Below are 19817 nucleotides of genomic sequence, written 5' to 3'. Positions count from 1 at the left end.
CAGCAATAATTAGCAGTTAAACGTATCTTAAAAGAGAACAGCAGTTATTGGAAGTAACCAAAGCCAGTACTGCACCACCTAACATCCATCAGGAAGTAGCAGCCTGTAATGAAAGGACCAAGGCATTGACATCCTCTGTACATTGTAACTGTACCCAATTTGCTTCTGACACAATAAATAAATAGTGTCCAAAGCCCCCTTGCCCCCACCCCCCAATACTCTATCAACCTATCCTAATTTCTTTGGAATATAAACTGACTCGAAGAGAGTTCCCCTGTCATTCATGGAACAGTCATCAGAAAAAAAAACCCTGAAATTAAAATGGAACACAAAGCCATCCCAGAGAGTGAAAGGGCAAACACAGAAAATGCACTATAGGCAAAATTGACTCTTAGAAGGAGAATGTTGATTTACAGGCTTCTTCTTAAATTGATGAAGCATTTATATCATATAAATAAAAAATCAGAAAGCATAAATATTTTATATTGTAATTTTGAATAAATATCCAAGGCTGGAGTAAGGGCCTACAGTTTAAGAAGCAGTGATCTATAAAAACCCTATACCATTTGGGTTCAAGCTTACTGAGAAAACCATATTCTCCCATAAAAGCTCATCTGCAATTAAGTGACTTGACAGAAGAGGTCCTTATCTCAGTCCCACCACCTTCAGAGGTGTGTCTGGTGCAGACATCCAAGAGAGTCTTCTCAGGGCCCACTTTCAGATTAGGATACTCCCTTCCTCTTGTCCTTCTATCAATAGGCAAAGAGTTTGCTTTCCTGGCAAGCCTTCAGCAACTGACTGCCCTTTATGGTCAGCTACACCATCTATGGACCCTTCCACACAACCACATAACCCAGAATATCAAGTCAGGAAATCTCACAATATCTGCTTTGAACTGGGTTTTCTGAGTCCACACTGCCATATATTCCAGTTCAAAGCAGACAATGTAGGATTTTATTCACATTATCTGAAGGTGAATAAAAACGTGTGGAAGGGGCCTAGCTGTCTGCCTTCCTCTCTTCCCTTGATGAATTCACCACATGCAAGAAAGGAAATCTAATTAAGTGACTTGTTCCCTCCTAGCAGAAAGTTCCCAGCAACTTTCTGCTTCTCCCCTAGGGTTCATCCCAATTATTTTACTCCCATGCAGATGCTGAACAAAGCATTTTTCTCACTGCTTTCAAGATCTAACAACAAGCCCACCCCCTTTAATTTCACTGCGTCTATTTAAAACAATACAATAAAACAGATTTCAAAGAGTTACCATGGTGTTATGTATTTTCCTCTCATAAAACCACATTATTCTTTAAAAAAAGAAAGAATACTCTAGTCACCCGCACTTTGATCAAGTTATCGCAGTATTTTGCTTGTATAAACTAATAATGAGAAAACGATATATTTAGAGTGTTGTTGACGGCTTTCATGGCTGGAATCACTGGGATGCTGTGAGTTTTCTGTTTCTGTGAGTTGTATGGCCATGTTCCAGATGCATTCTCTCCTGACATAAGAAAATCCAACAAATGCTACATTCAGCAAAGGACAAGAGGGATCATTTCACCTCTGCAGGAGTCTACTGGATACCATGCAACTATGGACCAGTCTACATAGGGACCACCAAACACAGCCCAAACACGAATCAAGGAACATGAAAGGCACTGCAGACTACTTCAACAAGAGAAGTCAGCTATAGCAGAGCACTTGAACCAACCTGGGCACAGCATATTATTTGAGAACACAGAAATGCTGGACCACTCTCACAACTACCATATCAGGCTACACAGAGAAGCCATTGAAATACACAAGCATGTGGACAATTTCAACAGAAAGGAGGAAACAATGAAATGAACAAAATCTGGCTACCAATATTAAAAAAAACTCAACATCAGGACAATAAATAAAGAACAACATTAAAAAAGCAGGGAAATTCCAGACAAGAATAAATCAGGGTCAGCTGACACCTCCGAACAAAGGATCCCTCAGACAGCAAACAGCCAAGCTGCAAGGTAAATATATGCTAATCAAGGTGGCCATTTGCAACATTCAACTTGCCTCAGACAAGAGTTCTTTCTTCCACACTGGGCATTCCACAGATATATAAACCTCGCTTGCCTAATTTCCAACAGACCTCACAACCTAAGGATGCCTGCCATAGATGTGGGCGAAACGTCAGGAGAGAATGCCATGCAGCCCGGAAAACTCACAGCAACCCACTATATATTCAGTCAGAAAGGAACTTCTGGAGTTTATGAAACTTCTAAAGAAAAGAAATAACTATAGGAAGATGACAAATACAACAAACTTAGAGCAGGAAGTTGTGTGATAGAAACAGCATTATTAACTTAGAAATGCCATGGATATTTATTTGCATACTAGCACACAGAAGCAGAAATGTAATTACTTAGAATAAGAAGATGTAAGCTTTAGAACAACTTCCTATATGAGTGAAAACAAAGGCACACATTTCTAGGGTATCAATCTAGTTGGGAGTTCAATTATCACACTGATGCTTATGAATTACAACAATGTTCTAGCTCCTTGGAGTATGTACAATACAAGTGATTCACTGGCAATAAAGATAGTACTTTAAGAGCCAGCCTATAAATTAACATGATTTAATGGAATGACACTGGTTTCAAGGTCAAAATCTTTTACATAAACTTTAGTATTCAAAAGGAGACCAAACACAGATATGTGTTCCTTCCTCCTGCTTCTCAAACTTCTGTCTTCTCTCTCCATCTACACTGCTTTCTGACCGACCTCTCTGTATGTGACTACACTCCCACCTACCTTTTGATATATGTAAACTGTATTGTGGAACTATTCAAACACACACACACACCCATATGTTTTCGTTGTTTTTGCTGTGCTGTTGGGAACTGAATTTGATTTAATTATTGCTGTTTCAGATGCATACCATTCAGCTACTTCAAGAAGAGTGGGCTGCATCAAAGCACATTCAGGTGCAGCAAAGGAAATAGATAATTATGCACCCAACCAGTGTCAAATTGTTTGTTTGTCTTTGATACCACAATAAAAATATTTTGCACCTTCAGTGTTGAGTATCTTTTATATGGGTTTAAGTAGTAACAGTGTCAATTATATCCATTCCAATTCTGAATTGTAACAAAAAAAGTGTTGAAAAATCAAGACTGAATACTCCTGCTATAATTAATCATGGTGCATTTGTGTTGTTGTTGTTCATTCGTTCAGTCGTCTCCGACTCTTCGTGACCTCATGGACCAGCCCACGCCAGAGCTCCCTGTCGGCCGTTACCACCCCCAGCTCCCTCAAGGTCAGTCCAGTCACTTCAAGGATGCCATCCATCCATCTTGCCCTTGGTCGGCCCCTTTTCCTTTTGCCTTCCACTTTCCCCAGCATAATTGTCTTCTCTAGGCTTTCTTGTCTCCTCATGATGTGGCCAAAGTACTTCAACTTTGTCTCTAGTGGTGCATTTGTACAGGCAAGAAATCAGAAGACTAGTCTTGGGAGGGCAACAATGAAAGAACTAGACAAAATTCCAAATATCCCTGGACTACCAAAAAGACAAGTAAATAGGTTCAAAAGCAAACAGAAGTCGGAAATCTTCCCAGAAGCAGAGATAACTAAATACTGTCATAGTTTGGACATGTCATTTTTTTTCATTTCGTGTAAAAAGCATTGAATGACATAGTTTATCTAAAACCAATAAGACAAAGGGATCACAAGCTGCTAGATAGCTTTAGACCAAAAACGGGCAACAGTGACTGCATTATCTGTAGCTTTAAACAATTCTTCCTCTGTGCATGAGGCAGGGCATTGTGGACAAGCATACAGATGCGGAGTTGTTTGTTCTGCTCCACAGTCACACAAGGTGGAAGATACTTCTAGGTAGTGCCATTTTGTCAGGTTGTCTCTTGATCTGCCCACTCCACTTCTGAGTCTGTTCTTCCAACTTGCCCATTCTTGATTTGCCCCTGGACGAAGACTCTCGTGGGGGGTCATCCGGTTGGAATTGCCTGATTTTTCTGCTCACAGTAATATTCCTGCTAATGGTGGATGAACATTTAGAGGAGTGATGGTTCTTATTAAACTTTTTCTTGATTTAATTCTACTGGGAGAAGGCTGATAGCCATATAGTGTGTGGCTTTCACAGTGTACCCAGCCACGCATTGCAATCTGGACTAGGGAACTCCTCCCACCAAAGGTTTCCTGCTGGCTAGTAGAAGCCAGGCTGTTAAGGTGCAAGGTGGTATGGAAAATAAAGTAATGAGAAGCAGCCACTGAAGCTGCAAGGCTTTTCAGTTATATTCACTCAAAACACTCAAAAAAGCCTCTTTGAAACAGAGGCTGAGTAGCCATCTGTTGGGGGTGCTTTGAATGTGATTTTCCTTCTTCTTCACAGAATGGGGTTGGCCTGGATGGCCCACCAGGTGTCTCCCAACTCTAGGACTCTCCGATTCTATATTCTTCTCTTCCATTCACCAGTTTCCCCCTTTCTTTCTTTGTTCCTTCCCTGCCTCTTCCCTTCCTTTCCTCTCCCATACCTGCCTCCTTTCCCTTCCTTCCTTCCTTCCTCCCTTCCTTCCTTCCTTCCTTCCTTCCTTCCTTCCTTCCTTCCTTCCTTCCTTCCTTCCTTCCTTCCTTCCTTCCTCTTTCTTTCCTTCTACCTTCCCTTCCATTCATAATCTTCTCTTCACCAATCCTTTTCTTCCTTTCTTCTCTCCTTTCCCTTTCTTTCCCCTCCTTCCTCCGGGACAGTTCGTAAGGGTTTTCCTTCCCCGCCTCTTCTCTTCCTTTTTTTTTGGGGGGGGGGGATGAAAGGGGGGATGTGGAGCCCAAGTGGGAGTGTTGCTGGCCTTCTCATGGTTCGCATCCTCCCTTCACCCAACGGGGAGTGGGGGGGGGGCAGTGTGCAGCCGCTCCTGCAGTCAGGCTTGCCTTGCAATCCTCCGGTCTTGGGAAGAGTTGCCTGGTAGCCACGTGGGCCTCATGGAGCCACTGCGGTGGCTCCAGCTGCTGCTAAGGCTTGCCTCGTCAAGCTCCCACCCCTTCGTTGGGCAGGCCTTCTCCTTACTTTCCTCTTTCCTTTCCTCAATCCCTCCCCTCCCCAAAAGAAAAAGGACTCTGCCTTCCTGTATGGAAAGGGACTCCATGGTGAGGCTTCTCTTCCCTCACAATGGCTGGTGCTTCATTCTTCTTGCGCAATGGGGAGAGGGGCTTTTGTGCATGCTCTGTAAGGCATTTTTCTTTATGGGAAGTTTTAAGTTGTTTCCTCTTCATTTTTTACGGGTTTTTTTTTTTGAAAGACACAGATCGGATTAGAATGTGTTTTGCTGCCAAAATTGGTGTCAATTCATCCAGTGGTTTTTGTGTTCTGTTAACCCCACAAACGAACATTATATTTTTATTTATATAAATGGGGCAGGCATATTCAGCAACTGCGTAAGACAAGGACAAAGCTGATGTTCTTATCCATTTTGGGTCTGCACCCCATGCACTATTAGTAAGTTTCCACAGGATGTTATTGTGTGCAGATGCTTTGTGCTTGGTGTTTGCACCATGAGAAGATATGACTTGCAAGAAAAAACAATGATGAAAAGAGGAAGACTGCAATTAGAGATGGACAGACTCAGTCAAGGGAGTGTGTCTGCAAGACCTGATTCTGAGTCTGCAAGACCTGATTCTAAAATCCAACTGGGTGCATGAAAGCAGGATTTACATCTGTCTCACTTTAATCCTATTTGTTAGCAAATGAATGCCAACCAAGGGCTCATATTACAGCACAATCATTCTGTAGCACACTGCATAAAGATCATCAAGGTCACGTAACAGACATTTATCACAAAATAATAGAAATGCAAGTCATTGATAAAATATCTTTGTATTACCAGACAAATCAGGGTGGGGGCTACCCAATATGTGAAAAATAACATAAAATATAAGTATCTCCTCAAAGTAGCTTCCACTAATGTAGGTGTAGAATATAGGCAGCCATTAAACTGTCAAATAAAAATAGGTGTGAAGGAACACCTTCCATTAGTTTCATATTTTACAGCATGACCTTTTGTAGGTTAGCAACTGTCAGATCACAGTTGCACAAGTTTAGGAATTTAACAGGAAATGGTTGTCATTTAGACATGTACCCTCAAAGTTATCTAATTCAGAATATGCCAATTAAATTTTTTCAGACAATTCCCATAAGCATGGAGCAGATATGTATTTCCTCTTCTCTACCATTGACAAAAAGAAGCATGAAAGGACTCACTTTTCTTTTTTCTCTTGTTTGTTTGCTTCTTTTGTAAGTTGGGCAGCTTTCCTACTGTAAGGATGGATGACTTTCTTCTCCTGCCCTCCTTTGCTCTTCACTGCTTTGGGCTGAAACAATGAGTCAGAAGAAAGACACAGTAAGACATTTTAGAGCACTTTCCTTCAAAGTCTTCCTATAAGGCGAAAGACTCAGCCAGCTCCGAAGAAGCAAGTAGGAGCCCCTGCTGAAAGACACAGAGGGGAGAAATAATAGGTTAGCAAGCCTTCAAAAAGCCTCCATGATATTATGGAACTGAGATAATAGGAATAGCATTGCTGTCACTAATCTTAAAGCTCAAAATGAGAGATTAAAATAGCTCTGGGTATTCAAGGCTTCCTGAATTGTTGAACTGGATCCAACTGACAACTTACATGTAGCCACATCAGCACAGTTATATAAACAAATTGGTCTAACATTTTCAAACTAATATTAATTTCTGTTTGTACAACACAGCTTGGAAGCTAACAGGTTGCTCCTCAATAAATATTCTGTGACTGAAATACAGCTGTGAAATGCTTCCAAAAGACGTACAAGAGAGTGCCTTTCTGTTAATTAAATTTGAACCTTGTCTTTCTCTTTAAAGGGGGTGGGGTGAGATTGAGTGGGTATTTCAGAAAAAACCCATATTTTAATTATCTCCAACACTCTTTGGCCTAAGTATGATAATAAACATAATTACTAGGGATGTGCAATCCATAAAAATGGTTCAAAAGTCATTGCAAAATAGGGGAGCTGATGCTTAATTTCGAAAGTGTTTCTAAAGTATACTTAGTGAAAATTTCATTATTATAACGAAATTCAAGAAATTTCATTACTATTTTGTTACGACAATGTGCATAATTAAATGACTATAACTGGGGAAACTTCAGGGGCTCCCATCTCCCTCACTTTTGAAGCTATTGGGGTGAAACTTTCTACAATGGTAGAACACATTGACCACTGCTAGCCCACCAAATTTTAGATCGTTTCACTTATCCACAGATTTTGGCAGATTTTCAAAGTATTTTTTTTAAAAAAAACATTTTTAATAATAAAGGAAATATGTTCCCACTTTGAAAGTGTAATTTCCTGTTTAATTGTGTGGTCTTTATTCTGAAAGTAGTTCAAAGTAAAAACTGACTGGTGCTTTCTGATGCTGATGCAGTCTGAAAAATGTAGTTTAGGGCAAGACCTTTTGTATTCTCTGGTATAGGGCTCCTCCCTTCCCAAACTACAGATCCCAGAGTTCTGTGCTGTCCCCAAAATGCACTACTCCCTCTTTTGCCTGCTGCTAATGCCTAGACTGCATTGATTTAATAGAAGAATGACAAGGCACTAAGGCAGCCTTTGGCTTTGCATCCTTGTCTTGCATATGAAACTGACTTTGGGAGCCTTCCGAAATTTATCAAACCAAAATGAAAATGCATGGGGTAAGTTTGGATTCTAAAATACTTGGTATGAGCCATGTAAACACTTTGAATACAGCTCCGACTTACAAAACTTTTGATTTTCCTATGATTTCCGAAACTTCCTAATTTTTTGCACATGCCTAATAATTCTTGAAAACATGACAGATAGCAATTAATATTTTGAGTGACTCCTTTAAAAAAACAACTTGAATGTGAATATTAAACCATTTGTAATATTTCACTTCAAAATCCCCAGGGTACTTTATAATGATATGTGCAACAAAAATAGTACATGAAAACTCAGAACCAGAAAGCTAAAATTATTTAAATGATCTATGTACAAAAGTTTGAGAACATTCAGTACAAGCTGATCAACCCTTATCCAGAATTTAAAAATCCAGAATATTTCAAAATTTGAAAAAAAATCCACATGTTGTGGTGATAGTGACACCTTTGCTTTCTGATGCTTTAGAACTTGGGTTTGATGCCCCAAAATATTTTAAATGTGTAAGTCATGATGTTCAGGCTAGGTATATAAGGTGCACATGAACCAGAAATGAATTTTATGTTTAGACTTGGATCCTATCCCCAAGGTATCTCAATATGCAAATATAAGGATGCCAAAATATTAATTAAAAAATCTGAAATCATTTCTGGTCCCAATCATTTCAGATAAAAGATAATCAGTATTGTTATTTAAACACTGAAGATTATTTCCAATTTCCATGGGCTACTTTTATGCTGCTCTCCTTCTCTCATTCTCAGCACAGGTAAGATAACATCAGCCTTCTAGACTTCAGCTCCTCTAGCTGTCAAGACTGAAGATAGTAATGAGATACATTTGTGGCTTTAGTCAACAACCTCCACAGAGAGCCTGATGTGTCTATGACACCCATCTCAAGAAGAAAATCGAAGAGGCACAGACAAGGGCAACAAAGGGATCTGAGTGCCTTCAACACAAAGAAGGCCCATAGTATTTGATTTTTTTTTTTTAGTTTAGAGGTCAGTGAGAGAAAATGAGATGCACTACACAGGCTTATAGCTGATGAATAAGAATGGCATAGACAATAGGTTTCTCCCTCTCTGCTAGAACTTTGGAGCCAATCAATGAAATCGATTGGGAGCAGATTCAAAACAGACAAAAATGCCTGTAGCAACATCTTGCTCTTGACATATGACATTCCTTTTTGCAGGTTGATTTCCTTCCAACGGAGTATACACAGCACAAGGCAGAACATAAGCTTGCACTTCAAAATGATGGCGGCTACATAAAAAGAAAATCAATGTGACTTTATTTCAGCTCTCACCACTTTAATTTTTAGATATATGAATTCATCCTGAATGGACAAAGTTTTCAAACAGAATCTTAAGAGTTGGATGGGACAAGAGACATCTAATCAATCTCCTGCCATACAGCAATGCACAACTCCTGAAAGATGCCCATCCAATTTCTGGTTAAAGACCTCCAAGAAGGAGATCCCAACATCTATTTGCAATTTATTCCACTGTCAAACAGCTCCTAACAATAAATAAATTCTTCTTAATGTTTACGTGGAATCCCCTTTCTTATAATTTGAATCTATTGGTTCATGTTCAGCCTCTGGAGCAGCAGAAAACAACTTGATTTATCTTCTACATGACATTTCTTCAGATATTTAAAGACAGCTGTCACATCACTTCTCCTCTGCAAGCTAAATATACCCAGCTCTCTCATAAGGCCTGGTTTCTAGACCTCTAATCATATTGCTGACCCTTTTCTTGAAATGTTCTAGTTTGTCAATGCCATTGTTGAACTGCAGTAATCAGAAGTGGACACAATATTCCAGGTGAGGGCTAACCAAAGTAGAACAGAGTGGCGCTACTACACCCCTCAGTCTGCACCAGAATTACATTGGCTTTTTTGGCCACTGCATCACTGTGTTGACTCAAATGCCCAAAATGGGGCAAAGGTTTGTAAATATACACTTCTTGAAGATACTACTTCATTTTCAACATCTCAACTGGGCATGAGATTACTAAAGTAATTTAGTACTATTTGAACAAAAATGGTTATTAAGAGCACATTAGTTTTTTAGCAAAACAAAATATGGTTGGAGCAGTTTTTATTCCTGGGCTCCACAAATAAAGAAAAATGAAATCATAGAATCATAGAATTGTAAGAGGCCACATGGGCCATCTAGTCCAACCCCCAGCCATGCAGGAAAAGCACAATCAGGAAGTTCTTCCTAATGTTCAGATGGAATCTCCTTTCATGTAATTTGAACCCATTGCCCCTAGTCCTAGTTTCAAGGGCAACAGAAAACAAGTCTGCTCCCTCTTTCATATGACACCCTTTCAAATATTTATACATGGCTATCATGTCTATCAACCTTCTTTTCTGCAGGCTAAACATACCCAATTCTTTCAGATGCTCCTCATAAGGCTTGGTCTCCAGATCCTTGATCATTTTTGTCACCTTCCTCTGCACACATTTCAGGTTGTCAATAACTGTTTTGAATTGTGGTGCCCAGAATTGGACACAGAATTCCAGGTGAGGTGTAACCAAAGCAGAATACAAAGACTTCCCTCAATCTAGACACTACACTCCCATTGGCTTTTTTAGCTGCTGCATCACACTGTTGGCTCATGTCAACTTGTTGTCCACAAAGACTCCAAAATCTTTCTCACATGGACTGTTCCGAGCCAAGCATCACCCATTTTGTATCTTTGTATTTCATTATTATTATTTTTTTCTTAAGTCTAGTATCTTACATTTGTTCTTGTTGAAATTCATTTTGTTAGTTTTTGGCCCAGCTCTCTAATCTTTTAAGGTCATTTTGAATTCTGCTTCTGCCTTCTGGGGTATTAGCTATCCCTCCTAATTTGGTGTCATCTGCAAACCTCATAAGCACGCCCTCTAAACCTTCATCCAAGTCATTAATAATGATGTTAAATAGAACTGGGCCCAGGATCGAACTCAGCAGCACTCCACTAATCACTTCTTTCCAGGATGAAGTGGAAACATTTGTGAACACCCTTTGGGTTCAGTTGCTTAACAATTACAGCTCCATCTAATAGTAGTATTGCCTAGCCCACATTTGACTAGTTTGCTTATAAGAAGTTCATGGGGGACTTTGTCAAAGGTCTTACTGAAATAAAGATATGCTACATCCACAGCATTCCCTGCATCTATCAAGCTTACAACTCTATCAAAAAAAGAAATAAGACTAGTCTGGAATGACTTGTTTTTGAGAAATCCATGTTGACTTTTAGTAATTACAGCATTTCTTTCTAAGTGATTGCTAACTGCCCCCTTAATGAATTGCTGCAGAATCTTTTCTAGTACTGGTGTCAAGCTGACTGGGCAGTAATTGTGTGGGTTATCTTTTTTCTCTTTTTGAAGAGAGGGACAACATTTGGCCTTCTCCAGTATGCCGAGACTTATCCTGTTCTCCAAGAATTCTCAAAGGTTATTGCCAGTGGTTCTGAAATGACTTCTGCTAGTTCCTTTAATACTCTTGGAGGTAGTTCACCTGGCCCTGGAGACTTGAATTGTCAGGTATTCCTTGACTACTTTCTTATTTATTTTGGATTGCATTTCGTCCATTACCTCGTCTGCTCTGTATTACTCAGGTTGAACTCCAATCTCCTTTTTGAAGAAGACTGAGACAAAGAAAGGGTTGAGCAGCTCTGCCTTTTCCCTATCTCCTGTTAGCATTTCACCACCTTCTCCTCGCCCTACCATTTCCTTTTTCTTCCTTTTTCTACTGACATAACCAAAGAACCCCTTTTTATTGGTTTAATCTCTCTGACAAACCCGAGTTCATTTTGTGCCTTAACTTTACAAACCTTTTCCCTACATATGTTGGTTTTTTGTTGGAATTCCTCTTTGGTGATTTCCCCCTTTTCCCATTTCTTGTGCATGTCTCTTTTAAATCTTAGGTCAATTAAAAATTCTTTGGACATCCATTTACATTTCTCCTATTTGTTCTCCTTGATGGCACTGTTTGCAATTGTGTCTTCAGTATCTCACTTTTAAGAAACTCCCATTCATCATAAACTCCCTTCTCTTTTAGTATTTAGTATTTAGTAACTAAAATTACTTACTTGTACACGAGCTTTGAATAAATCTTAGTTGGCCAGACAATATGTCTAATCCTACAAGTTTTCAAAGCAAAGTTGATTCCTAAGCTAGTTTTCAGATCAGAAATATGAGGTTTTGCACACTTATGAAATGAAAGGCTACACCACCATTTTCAAGGTATGGTCAAAGGGATGCTACAATCTTCTCTTGCTTATGCTACAACAGTATAAACAGGCAATGTGTATTCAAATACATAAGATATATAACTTTTGATTTAGAAAAAAAAATGAAACAGGTGAGGATAGACTACAAAAGTCTGCATTTGGGAGTGGTCAGCACCAGCTCCAGAGCACTAGGTTTTAGAAATATTCAAACTTAACACTATAGCATCATTTTTCAGTGAAGTAACTCTACTTCTTAAGAACTGGATCTTAAAAAAATATTAATCTGATATAGGAGCGCAAATTGATACAGCAGCTCCTCTTTCATCAACAGCTGTAACACTTTTAAGTATCTGGCAAGGGCAAAATGTGTGAAAAACATCCCATTTCCTATAAAAGCAAACTCTGGAAGCCTTTCATCTGTCTCCATTTTGAACAAATGGAGTTGGTAGTTGAAAAGGTCAGATTTCTGAGTGTTCCAGCACCAAGATAAAATTATCTATATGAAGAGTTACAGCGTAGGAGAATCTGCCCAAGTCCTTAAATATCATCTTTGCTCTGACATTGAAAAACAGTATTTAGCACTCACACTAAAGAAAAAAGTCACAGGAAAATGAATGAAAAATCAAGTCCCTTATTACAAGGAACAAAGTACTACGTTATTCAATTTTTGCAAGTAAAGTGAGCAGTTTGGTGATTTGAGCATTGGACTCTGGAGAACAAGCTTTGAACTCAGCCATGGAAACCCACTGGGTGACATTGGGTCAGTCACACTCTTTCACCCAAGAAAACCCCATGATAGGCTTGTCTTAAGGTTGTCATGGGTTGGAATCAACTTGCAGGCACACAAAAACAGAGGCTGCTAATTCCTGAAAAAAATGTTTAGGTGACTGAACGAATGAACAACAACAACAATTAACTGTGTGAGAGAGTCTGGCTTCACAGGGCATCAACGTAGCCTTTCATGCATTTGCTAAATCTGTCCTATTCCTTGCTCCCTATCACTACATTTTTATTCACTCATGTGAGCTACACTTAAAATATTTTAAGATCCATTTCTGTTCTTAAGATATCTTGTATTGGTGATAATATTTTAAATGTCTTCAATATAGTATGTTGACAAATTAAAATATTTCTCTATGATTTACTAAGGTCATTCTGTTGCAATTATAAAAGTAACTGAAAATACCATAAACACCTAATTTTATCGTGCAGCAAGAAACAATTGCAAGGTGGCGTAGTTAGATCTTTGATACCAGGGGAACAAGAACAGCACACAAGCAATTCGTTATTTGCAAATAGTTACAACTCCACGAGGATTTTTCTTTCAAACATGTAGCACAGTTTCTATATAATCTAACATCAACTGGATTTCTTTTGGATAACCTGACTGCTATCTTTCCTCTGAAATCAGGAGGAGTTGATGTAGCTTATTTTAGTCTCTCTAACCTGTAGTACTGGGGACATCATAGGCAGCTGTCCTTGTTTCAGACAGCTTTTTGAGCCACACAAGCTTCCAACTGTACTCACACACATTCAAGAGTTGGATGGGACATGGTGCAGAGACATGTGAGTGTGTCTGACTACCAGAAGCACATAATTATTGTTATTACTGTCAAAAAATGTTGTGGTTTTTGTCTTTCATAGTATTTCATATATCTTTTAAAGGGAGCGGGCAACCATTAATAGGCCTCTCAGATTACTTCAGATAGTTACAACTCTCAATAAAAAATGTAAATGCAGGGTTGTTGTGAGTTTTCCAGGCTGTATGGCCATGTTCCAGAAGCATGGCCATACAGACCAGAAAATTCACAGCAACCCAGTGATTCTGGCAATGAAAACCTTCAAAAACACGTGCATTAATACTAGGATAGATGAACCCTAGATCTTAATGAGTGTTCCACTTTAATCTAGGAGGAAAAAATAGAGGGAGCCTTGAAGGAGGGAGGAGGCCTGAATGAACTCATCCCTTTGGGAAACAACAAAGGGGTGGCAGGACTGAGGGCCCTTCCACACAGCCCTATATCCCAGAATATCAAGGCAGAAAATCCCACATTATCTGAGTGTGGTCTCAGATAACCCAGTTAAAAGCAGATATTGTGGGATTTTCTGCCTTGATATTCTGGGGTATAGGGCTGTATTGAAGGGCCTACACAGCCATATAAACCAGATAATCAAGGCAGAAAATCCCACAATATCTGATTTGAACTGGGTTATTTGAGGCTCCTTCCACCCAGCTGAATAAAATCCCACATAATTTGCTTTGAACTGAAATATATGGCAGTGTGGACTCAGATAACCCAGTTCCAAGCAGAGATTGTGGGTTATTTTGCCTTGATATTCTGGGTTATATGACTGTGTGACAGGGTCCTGAGTCCACACTGCCATATATTCCAATTCAAAGCGGAAAATGTGGGATTTTATTCCGCTGTGTGGAAGGGGTCAAATAATAATAATAATACAGCTGGCATTTGGAAACAATAAACATTGACAAAATCACGACCTGTCAACTGCAAAAGGCCACCTAACTTGGATCTGTGCGCATCATTCAAAAATACATCACACAATCCTAGATGCTTGGGAAGTGTTCAACTTGTGACTTTGTGATAGGAAATCTAGCATATAGATCTCGTTTGCTGTAACATACTGTGTTTTCGTGTCAGTAAAATAATAATAATAATAATCTTTATTTATATCCCACCCTATCTCCCCGTGGGGATTCAGGGCGGTTTACAAGCAGTGACAAACTTTCAATGTCGTAAGGTGATAACAAAACTGAAACAACCAATGCCAAACCAATTAAAAAAACATTTTTAAAATATCCAACATCCACATCAAAGTGATAATAAAAGCATCACCACAAATAACATAACACATCTAAACATTAAGGGGACAAAAGTTAGCATTAAGACTAATAAAGGTATACAATTTAAAAGCCAACAAAGCCATTTCCATTCCATAATGTCTGTGCTAGATTTTAAAGATCGTGTCTCTTTACATCTCTCTCTCTCATTACATCTAGAATAGACTACTGCAACGCACTCTATGTGGGGTTGCCTTTGAAGACTGCTCGGAAGCCTCAAATAGTCCAACGAGAGGCAGCAAAGGTTAATAATTGGGGCGGCATACAGGGAGCATACAACTCCCAGCTCCACTGGCTGCCAGTTTGCTACCGGGCACTATTCAAAGTGCTGGCTTTGGCCTATAAAGCCCTAAATGGCCCTGGCCCAAATTATGCATCTCTCCCTATGAACCATCACGGAGATTAAGATCCTCCAGGGAGGCCCTGCTTTCCGTCCTGCCATTGTCACAGGCATGATTGGTGGGGATGAGATACTTCCTCGGTGATTGCTCCCCGGCTATGGAACTCCCTTCCTGGTGAGATCAGGTCGGCCCCCTCTCTCCTGTCCTTTAGAAAGATGGTAAAAACTTGGCTGTGGAACCAAGCTTTCAGGACAGGCCAATAAAGCAGCAATAGGAAAGATTACCAGGCCAATTAGATTTGATGTGGATGACTAGGATGGTTTTAAATGGTGTATTTTAATATTTTGGTAAATGTTTTTAATGTTTATGTATGTATATAAGAATTTGTGTCCCGGCATTGAATGTTTGCCGTATATTTGCTGTGCTCTGCTCTGAGTCCCCTTCGGGATGAGATGGGTGGAATATAAATGTTTTAAATAAATAAATAAATGTCTAGGGATGCTGTGTTTTTTTATATTTTTTTATGGATTCAATCTGAATTGTTTTAACACTAATAATGTTTGATGCTGTTTTAATATTTGTATATTTTAAATTGTATGCAGATGTTTTTATGGTAAGTCACTCTGAGACTCCTGCAGGAAAGATACAGCAGGATATAAATAAATATAATAATAACAACAACAACATATCTGAGTATTCCTTGCATTACAGGCCCCTTCCACACAGATGAATGAAATCCCACATTATCTGCATTGAACCGGAATATATGACAGTGTGGCTCCGACAACCCAGTTCAAAGCAGATATTGTTGGATTTTCTGCCTTGTTATTCTGGCTTATATGGCTATGTGGAAGTGCGCCCAATTCTGCTCCATATAGAAGTCTGGTTTGTTTAAAGCAGGGGTCCTCAAACTAAGGCCCAAGGGCCAAATACGGCCCCCCAAGGTCATTTATGTGGCCCTTGCTCAGGGTCAACCTAACTCTGAAATGATCTGAAAGCACACAACAACAACAACAACAACAACAATCCTATTTCATCAACCAAAATCAGGCCCACACTTCCCATTGAAATACTAATCAATTTATATTTGTTAAAGTTGTTCTTCATTATTGTATTGTTTTTAAGTGTTTTTAAAAATAATCCGGGGAGAAGCGGATGAGCTCCCTCTATCAGCTCCAGCTCCTCATGCGGGGACATGAGAGAAGCCTCCCACAAGGATGATAAAAACATCAATTCATCCGGGCGTCCCCTGGGCAACGTCCTTGCAGGCGGCCAATTCTCTCACACCAGAAGCGACTTGCAGTTTCTCAAGGAGCTCCTGACACGAGAAAAAAAAAACTACAAATAAGATATGTGCAGTGTGCATAGGATTCATTCATGCTTTTTTCAAATTATAATCCAGCCCTCCAACAGTTTGAGGGACTGTGACCTGGCCCTCTGTTTAAAAAGTTTGAGGACCCCTGGTTTAAAGGTTGGTTGTTCTAATACATGTATCTTATGGTATGTATTTTATATTTATTGTGAGGTGTTTTAACTATGTTGTGCCCAGTCTCAAGCTGAACAACAAAATAAGGAATAACAAAAATATTATGTATTACACAGAGCTAAAGCCTAAAAGCGCTAGAAGGTCCAGATCTAGGAAACGATCAGCCCTGGCCAGTGCTTGTATGGGAGACCACAAAAGAATCAAAGGGTACAATAAGCTGTATTTCAGAGAAAGGAACAGATAAAACTACCCCTGAGTAATCCCTATGAGGTCTGCCCATCTTATTCACCGTTGATTTCACGCCCCTGAACTCACCATATTCCTTGTGTTGTTGGGAAGCGCTAAACCGGCTGTCTAACACGAGGTTTGGCAAATTTCTCTGTCGGACCATATTCAAGGCCGGACCACGTCCGTCCCCTAAATCGGCTCGGTCGGCAACACGACTCGCGAGCACTCAGTTCCACCCTGTTTTTCTCTTAATGGCTGTTTGATTTTTCTGTGTGTATAGCACTCAATTATTTACGAAGATTCAGAGTGCAACTACGCACCTGGAATATTGTGTACAATTCTGGGCACCACAATTCAAGAGAGATATTGACAAGCTGGACTGTGTCCAGAGGAGGGCGACTAAAATGATAAAAGGTCTGGAGAACAAGCCCTATGAGGAGTGGCTTAAGGAGCTGGGCATGTTTAGCCTGAAGAAAAGAAGGCTGAGAGGAGATATGATAGCCATGTATAAATATGTGAGAGGAAGCCACAGGGAGGAGGGAGCAAGCTTGTTTTCTGCTTCCCTGAAGACTAGGACGCGAAACAATGGCTTCAAACTACAAGGGAGGAGATTCCATCTGAACATGAGGAAGAACTTCCTGACTGTGAGAGCCATTCAGCAGTGGAACTCTCTGCCCTGGAGTGTGGTGGAGGCTCCTTCTTTGGAAGCTTTTAAACAGAGGCTGGATGGCCATCTGTCGGAGGTGCTTTGAATGCAATTTTCCTGTTTCTTGGCAGGGGGTTGGACTGGATGGCCCATGAGGTCTCTTCCAACTCTTTGATTCTATGATTCTACACTGTAGAACAGGCGTGGGCAAACATTGGCCCTCCAGGTGTTTTGGACTTCAACTTCTACAGGCTGTTAGGAATTGTAGGAGTTGAAGTCCAAAACACCTGGAGGGCCAATGTTTGCCCATGCCTGTCCTACACTGTAGAACAATGGTTCTCAACCTGTGGGTCCCCAGGTGTTTTGGCCTTCATCTCCCAGAAATCCTAATGGCTGGCAAGCTGGCTGGGATTTCTGGGAGTTGTAAGCCAAAACACCTGGGGACCCACAGGTTGAGAACCACTGCTATAAAATGAATGTAGCTCGACACTACTTGAACTGCCATGGCTCAATACTGTGGGATCCTGAGATGTACTGTTTGTTCATTAATTTAATTCGTATCAAAAGCATTGCATAAATAAATAAGTATAAAACTAATATAGGGAGCACGAGCAGCTAAATGATTTTATACCAGAAATGGGCAATAGCGACCGCATTGTCTGTAGCTTTAAGCAATTCTTCCTCTGTGCATGAGGCAGGGCATTGTGGACAAGCATACAGATGTGGAGTTGTTTGCTCTGCTCCACAGTCACACAAGGTGGAGGAGTCTTCTAGGTAGTGCCATTTTGCCAGGTTGTCTGTTTAGGGACTTCCAAGTTGCCCATTCTTGGAGATAGACCTTCGTAGGGGGCCATTCAGATGGAATTACCTGATTTTTTTGCGCAGAGAAATATTCTTGCTGTTGCAGAAGGAACATGAAAAAGAGCAATAGTTCTCATGAAACTTTTCATTGATTTGAGTCTACTCAGAGGAGACTGATAGCCATACAGAGGGTGGCTTTCAGAGTGTTCAACCTTATTTCTCTCGTAATTGATAGCAAATTCCCATCGCACATCCGGGAGGGGGGGGGGGGATGATGACAAAGCCAGCTTATAAAGTCTATCAGCAGATGTAGGTTTAAAACATCCTGTGATAATTCTACATTTTTCATTCAGTGTTATACTCACCTGCTTCGAGTGGGCAGATTTATGCCAGATGGGATAGGCATACTCAGTGGTTGAGTAAGACAAGACCAGGGCTGATGTTCTTGTTAATTTTGGATATGCACCCCGTGTTCTATTAGTAAGCTTCTACAAGACATTATTGCATGCAGCTACTTTGTGCTTGGTATTCACATAACATTTCCTAAATGTTATTGTTTGTTGAGACACCAGTATTCCTTGGCTGAGGAAGATGAATGTTTATGTATGTACAAAGTCTATTTATGTCCGGCATTGAATGTTTGCCGTTTATATGCTGTGCTCCGTCCTGAGTCCCCTCTGGAGTGAGAAGGGCAGAATATAAATGTTTTAAATAAATAAATAAAGACCTTGAGCCATGTCAGTAATTCTACAGAGCAGATGTTCCCCAAGTTGGAAGTTTCTGCTCAGGGAGGCTGGATCTGTTCTTCCATATAATCCACTTCCTTTATCCAGATTATCTGCTGTGAAATGGAGTATATGAGTTTATACCAGGCCTGGGCAAACTTCAGCTCTCCAAGTGTTTTGGACTTCAACTTCCACAATTCCTGACATGCCTGGACTGCACTGTCATATAATCCACTTTGAGGCAGATGATGATGATGATGATGATTATGATTATGTTTACCCTGCTTTTTCTCTCCACAAGGAGCTAATTTGGATTCAGAAAGTTGATTATACAGCAGTATAGATGGGGCCCAAGTTTTCAGTTATGGTTTAAAGCAGAGTTTCTCAAACAAAGCTCCTTCAGATATGTTGGACTTCAGCTCCCACAGTTCTTAACAGCTGGTAAGATGGCTTGGATTTCTGGAAGCTGAAGTCCAAAACACCTGAAAGACCACAGTTTGAGAAACACTGCTTTAGAGTATTGCAGACGACTAAAAGAGTACAAACTTTTGAAAGGAGGCAGACTATAGTACTTGTTTTGAGAAATAATCAAATGATATAATCATTTAAAAAAAGAATAGAAATTTTTTGTTAACATTGCACCAAATAATGGTACTTTATATGCCTCAAGCAACAATTAGACCAACCCTACAAAAAGCCCAGTAATTTACTTTTTTTAAAAAGTCGAAATAACTAGTTGAGCTTCAAAGGCTTTTAAAAAGAAGTTCGTAAAATTTCACAGTTCATTGATTTCCCCCATCACAGCATCACTAATGTCCCTTCCACACAG

The 19817-nt window shown here is 39.9% G+C and overlaps 1 protein-coding gene across 1 annotated transcript in view; it reads right to left on the bottom strand.

Moving 5' to 3' along the window:
* The window catches only part of TMA16 (translation machinery associated 16 homolog), a 35749-nt gene extending 18739 nt beyond the window's left edge, over positions 1 to 17010 (bottom strand). The window contains exons 1-2 of the mRNA XM_060778753.2: positions 16904 to 17010; positions 6245 to 6354 (exon numbers count right to left, since the gene is read on the bottom strand). Of these exons, the coding sequence (XP_060634736.2) occupies positions 6245 to 6354; positions 16904 to 16906 (113 nt within the window). The 5' untranslated portion in view covers positions 16907 to 17010. The remainder of the gene's footprint in view (positions 1 to 6244; positions 6355 to 16903) is intronic.
* Between the last annotated feature and the right edge of the window lie 2807 nt (positions 17011 to 19817).

The sequence above is a fragment of the Anolis sagrei genome, chromosome 5 (genome assembly GCF_037176765.1).
Source record: "Anolis sagrei isolate rAnoSag1 chromosome 5, rAnoSag1.mat, whole genome shotgun sequence".
NCBI lineage: Eukaryota > Metazoa > Chordata > Lepidosauria > Squamata > Dactyloidae > Anolis > Anolis sagrei.
The sequence above is the reverse complement of the archived record's forward strand: the minus strand, read 5'-3'. Positions and strand labels throughout refer to the sequence as shown.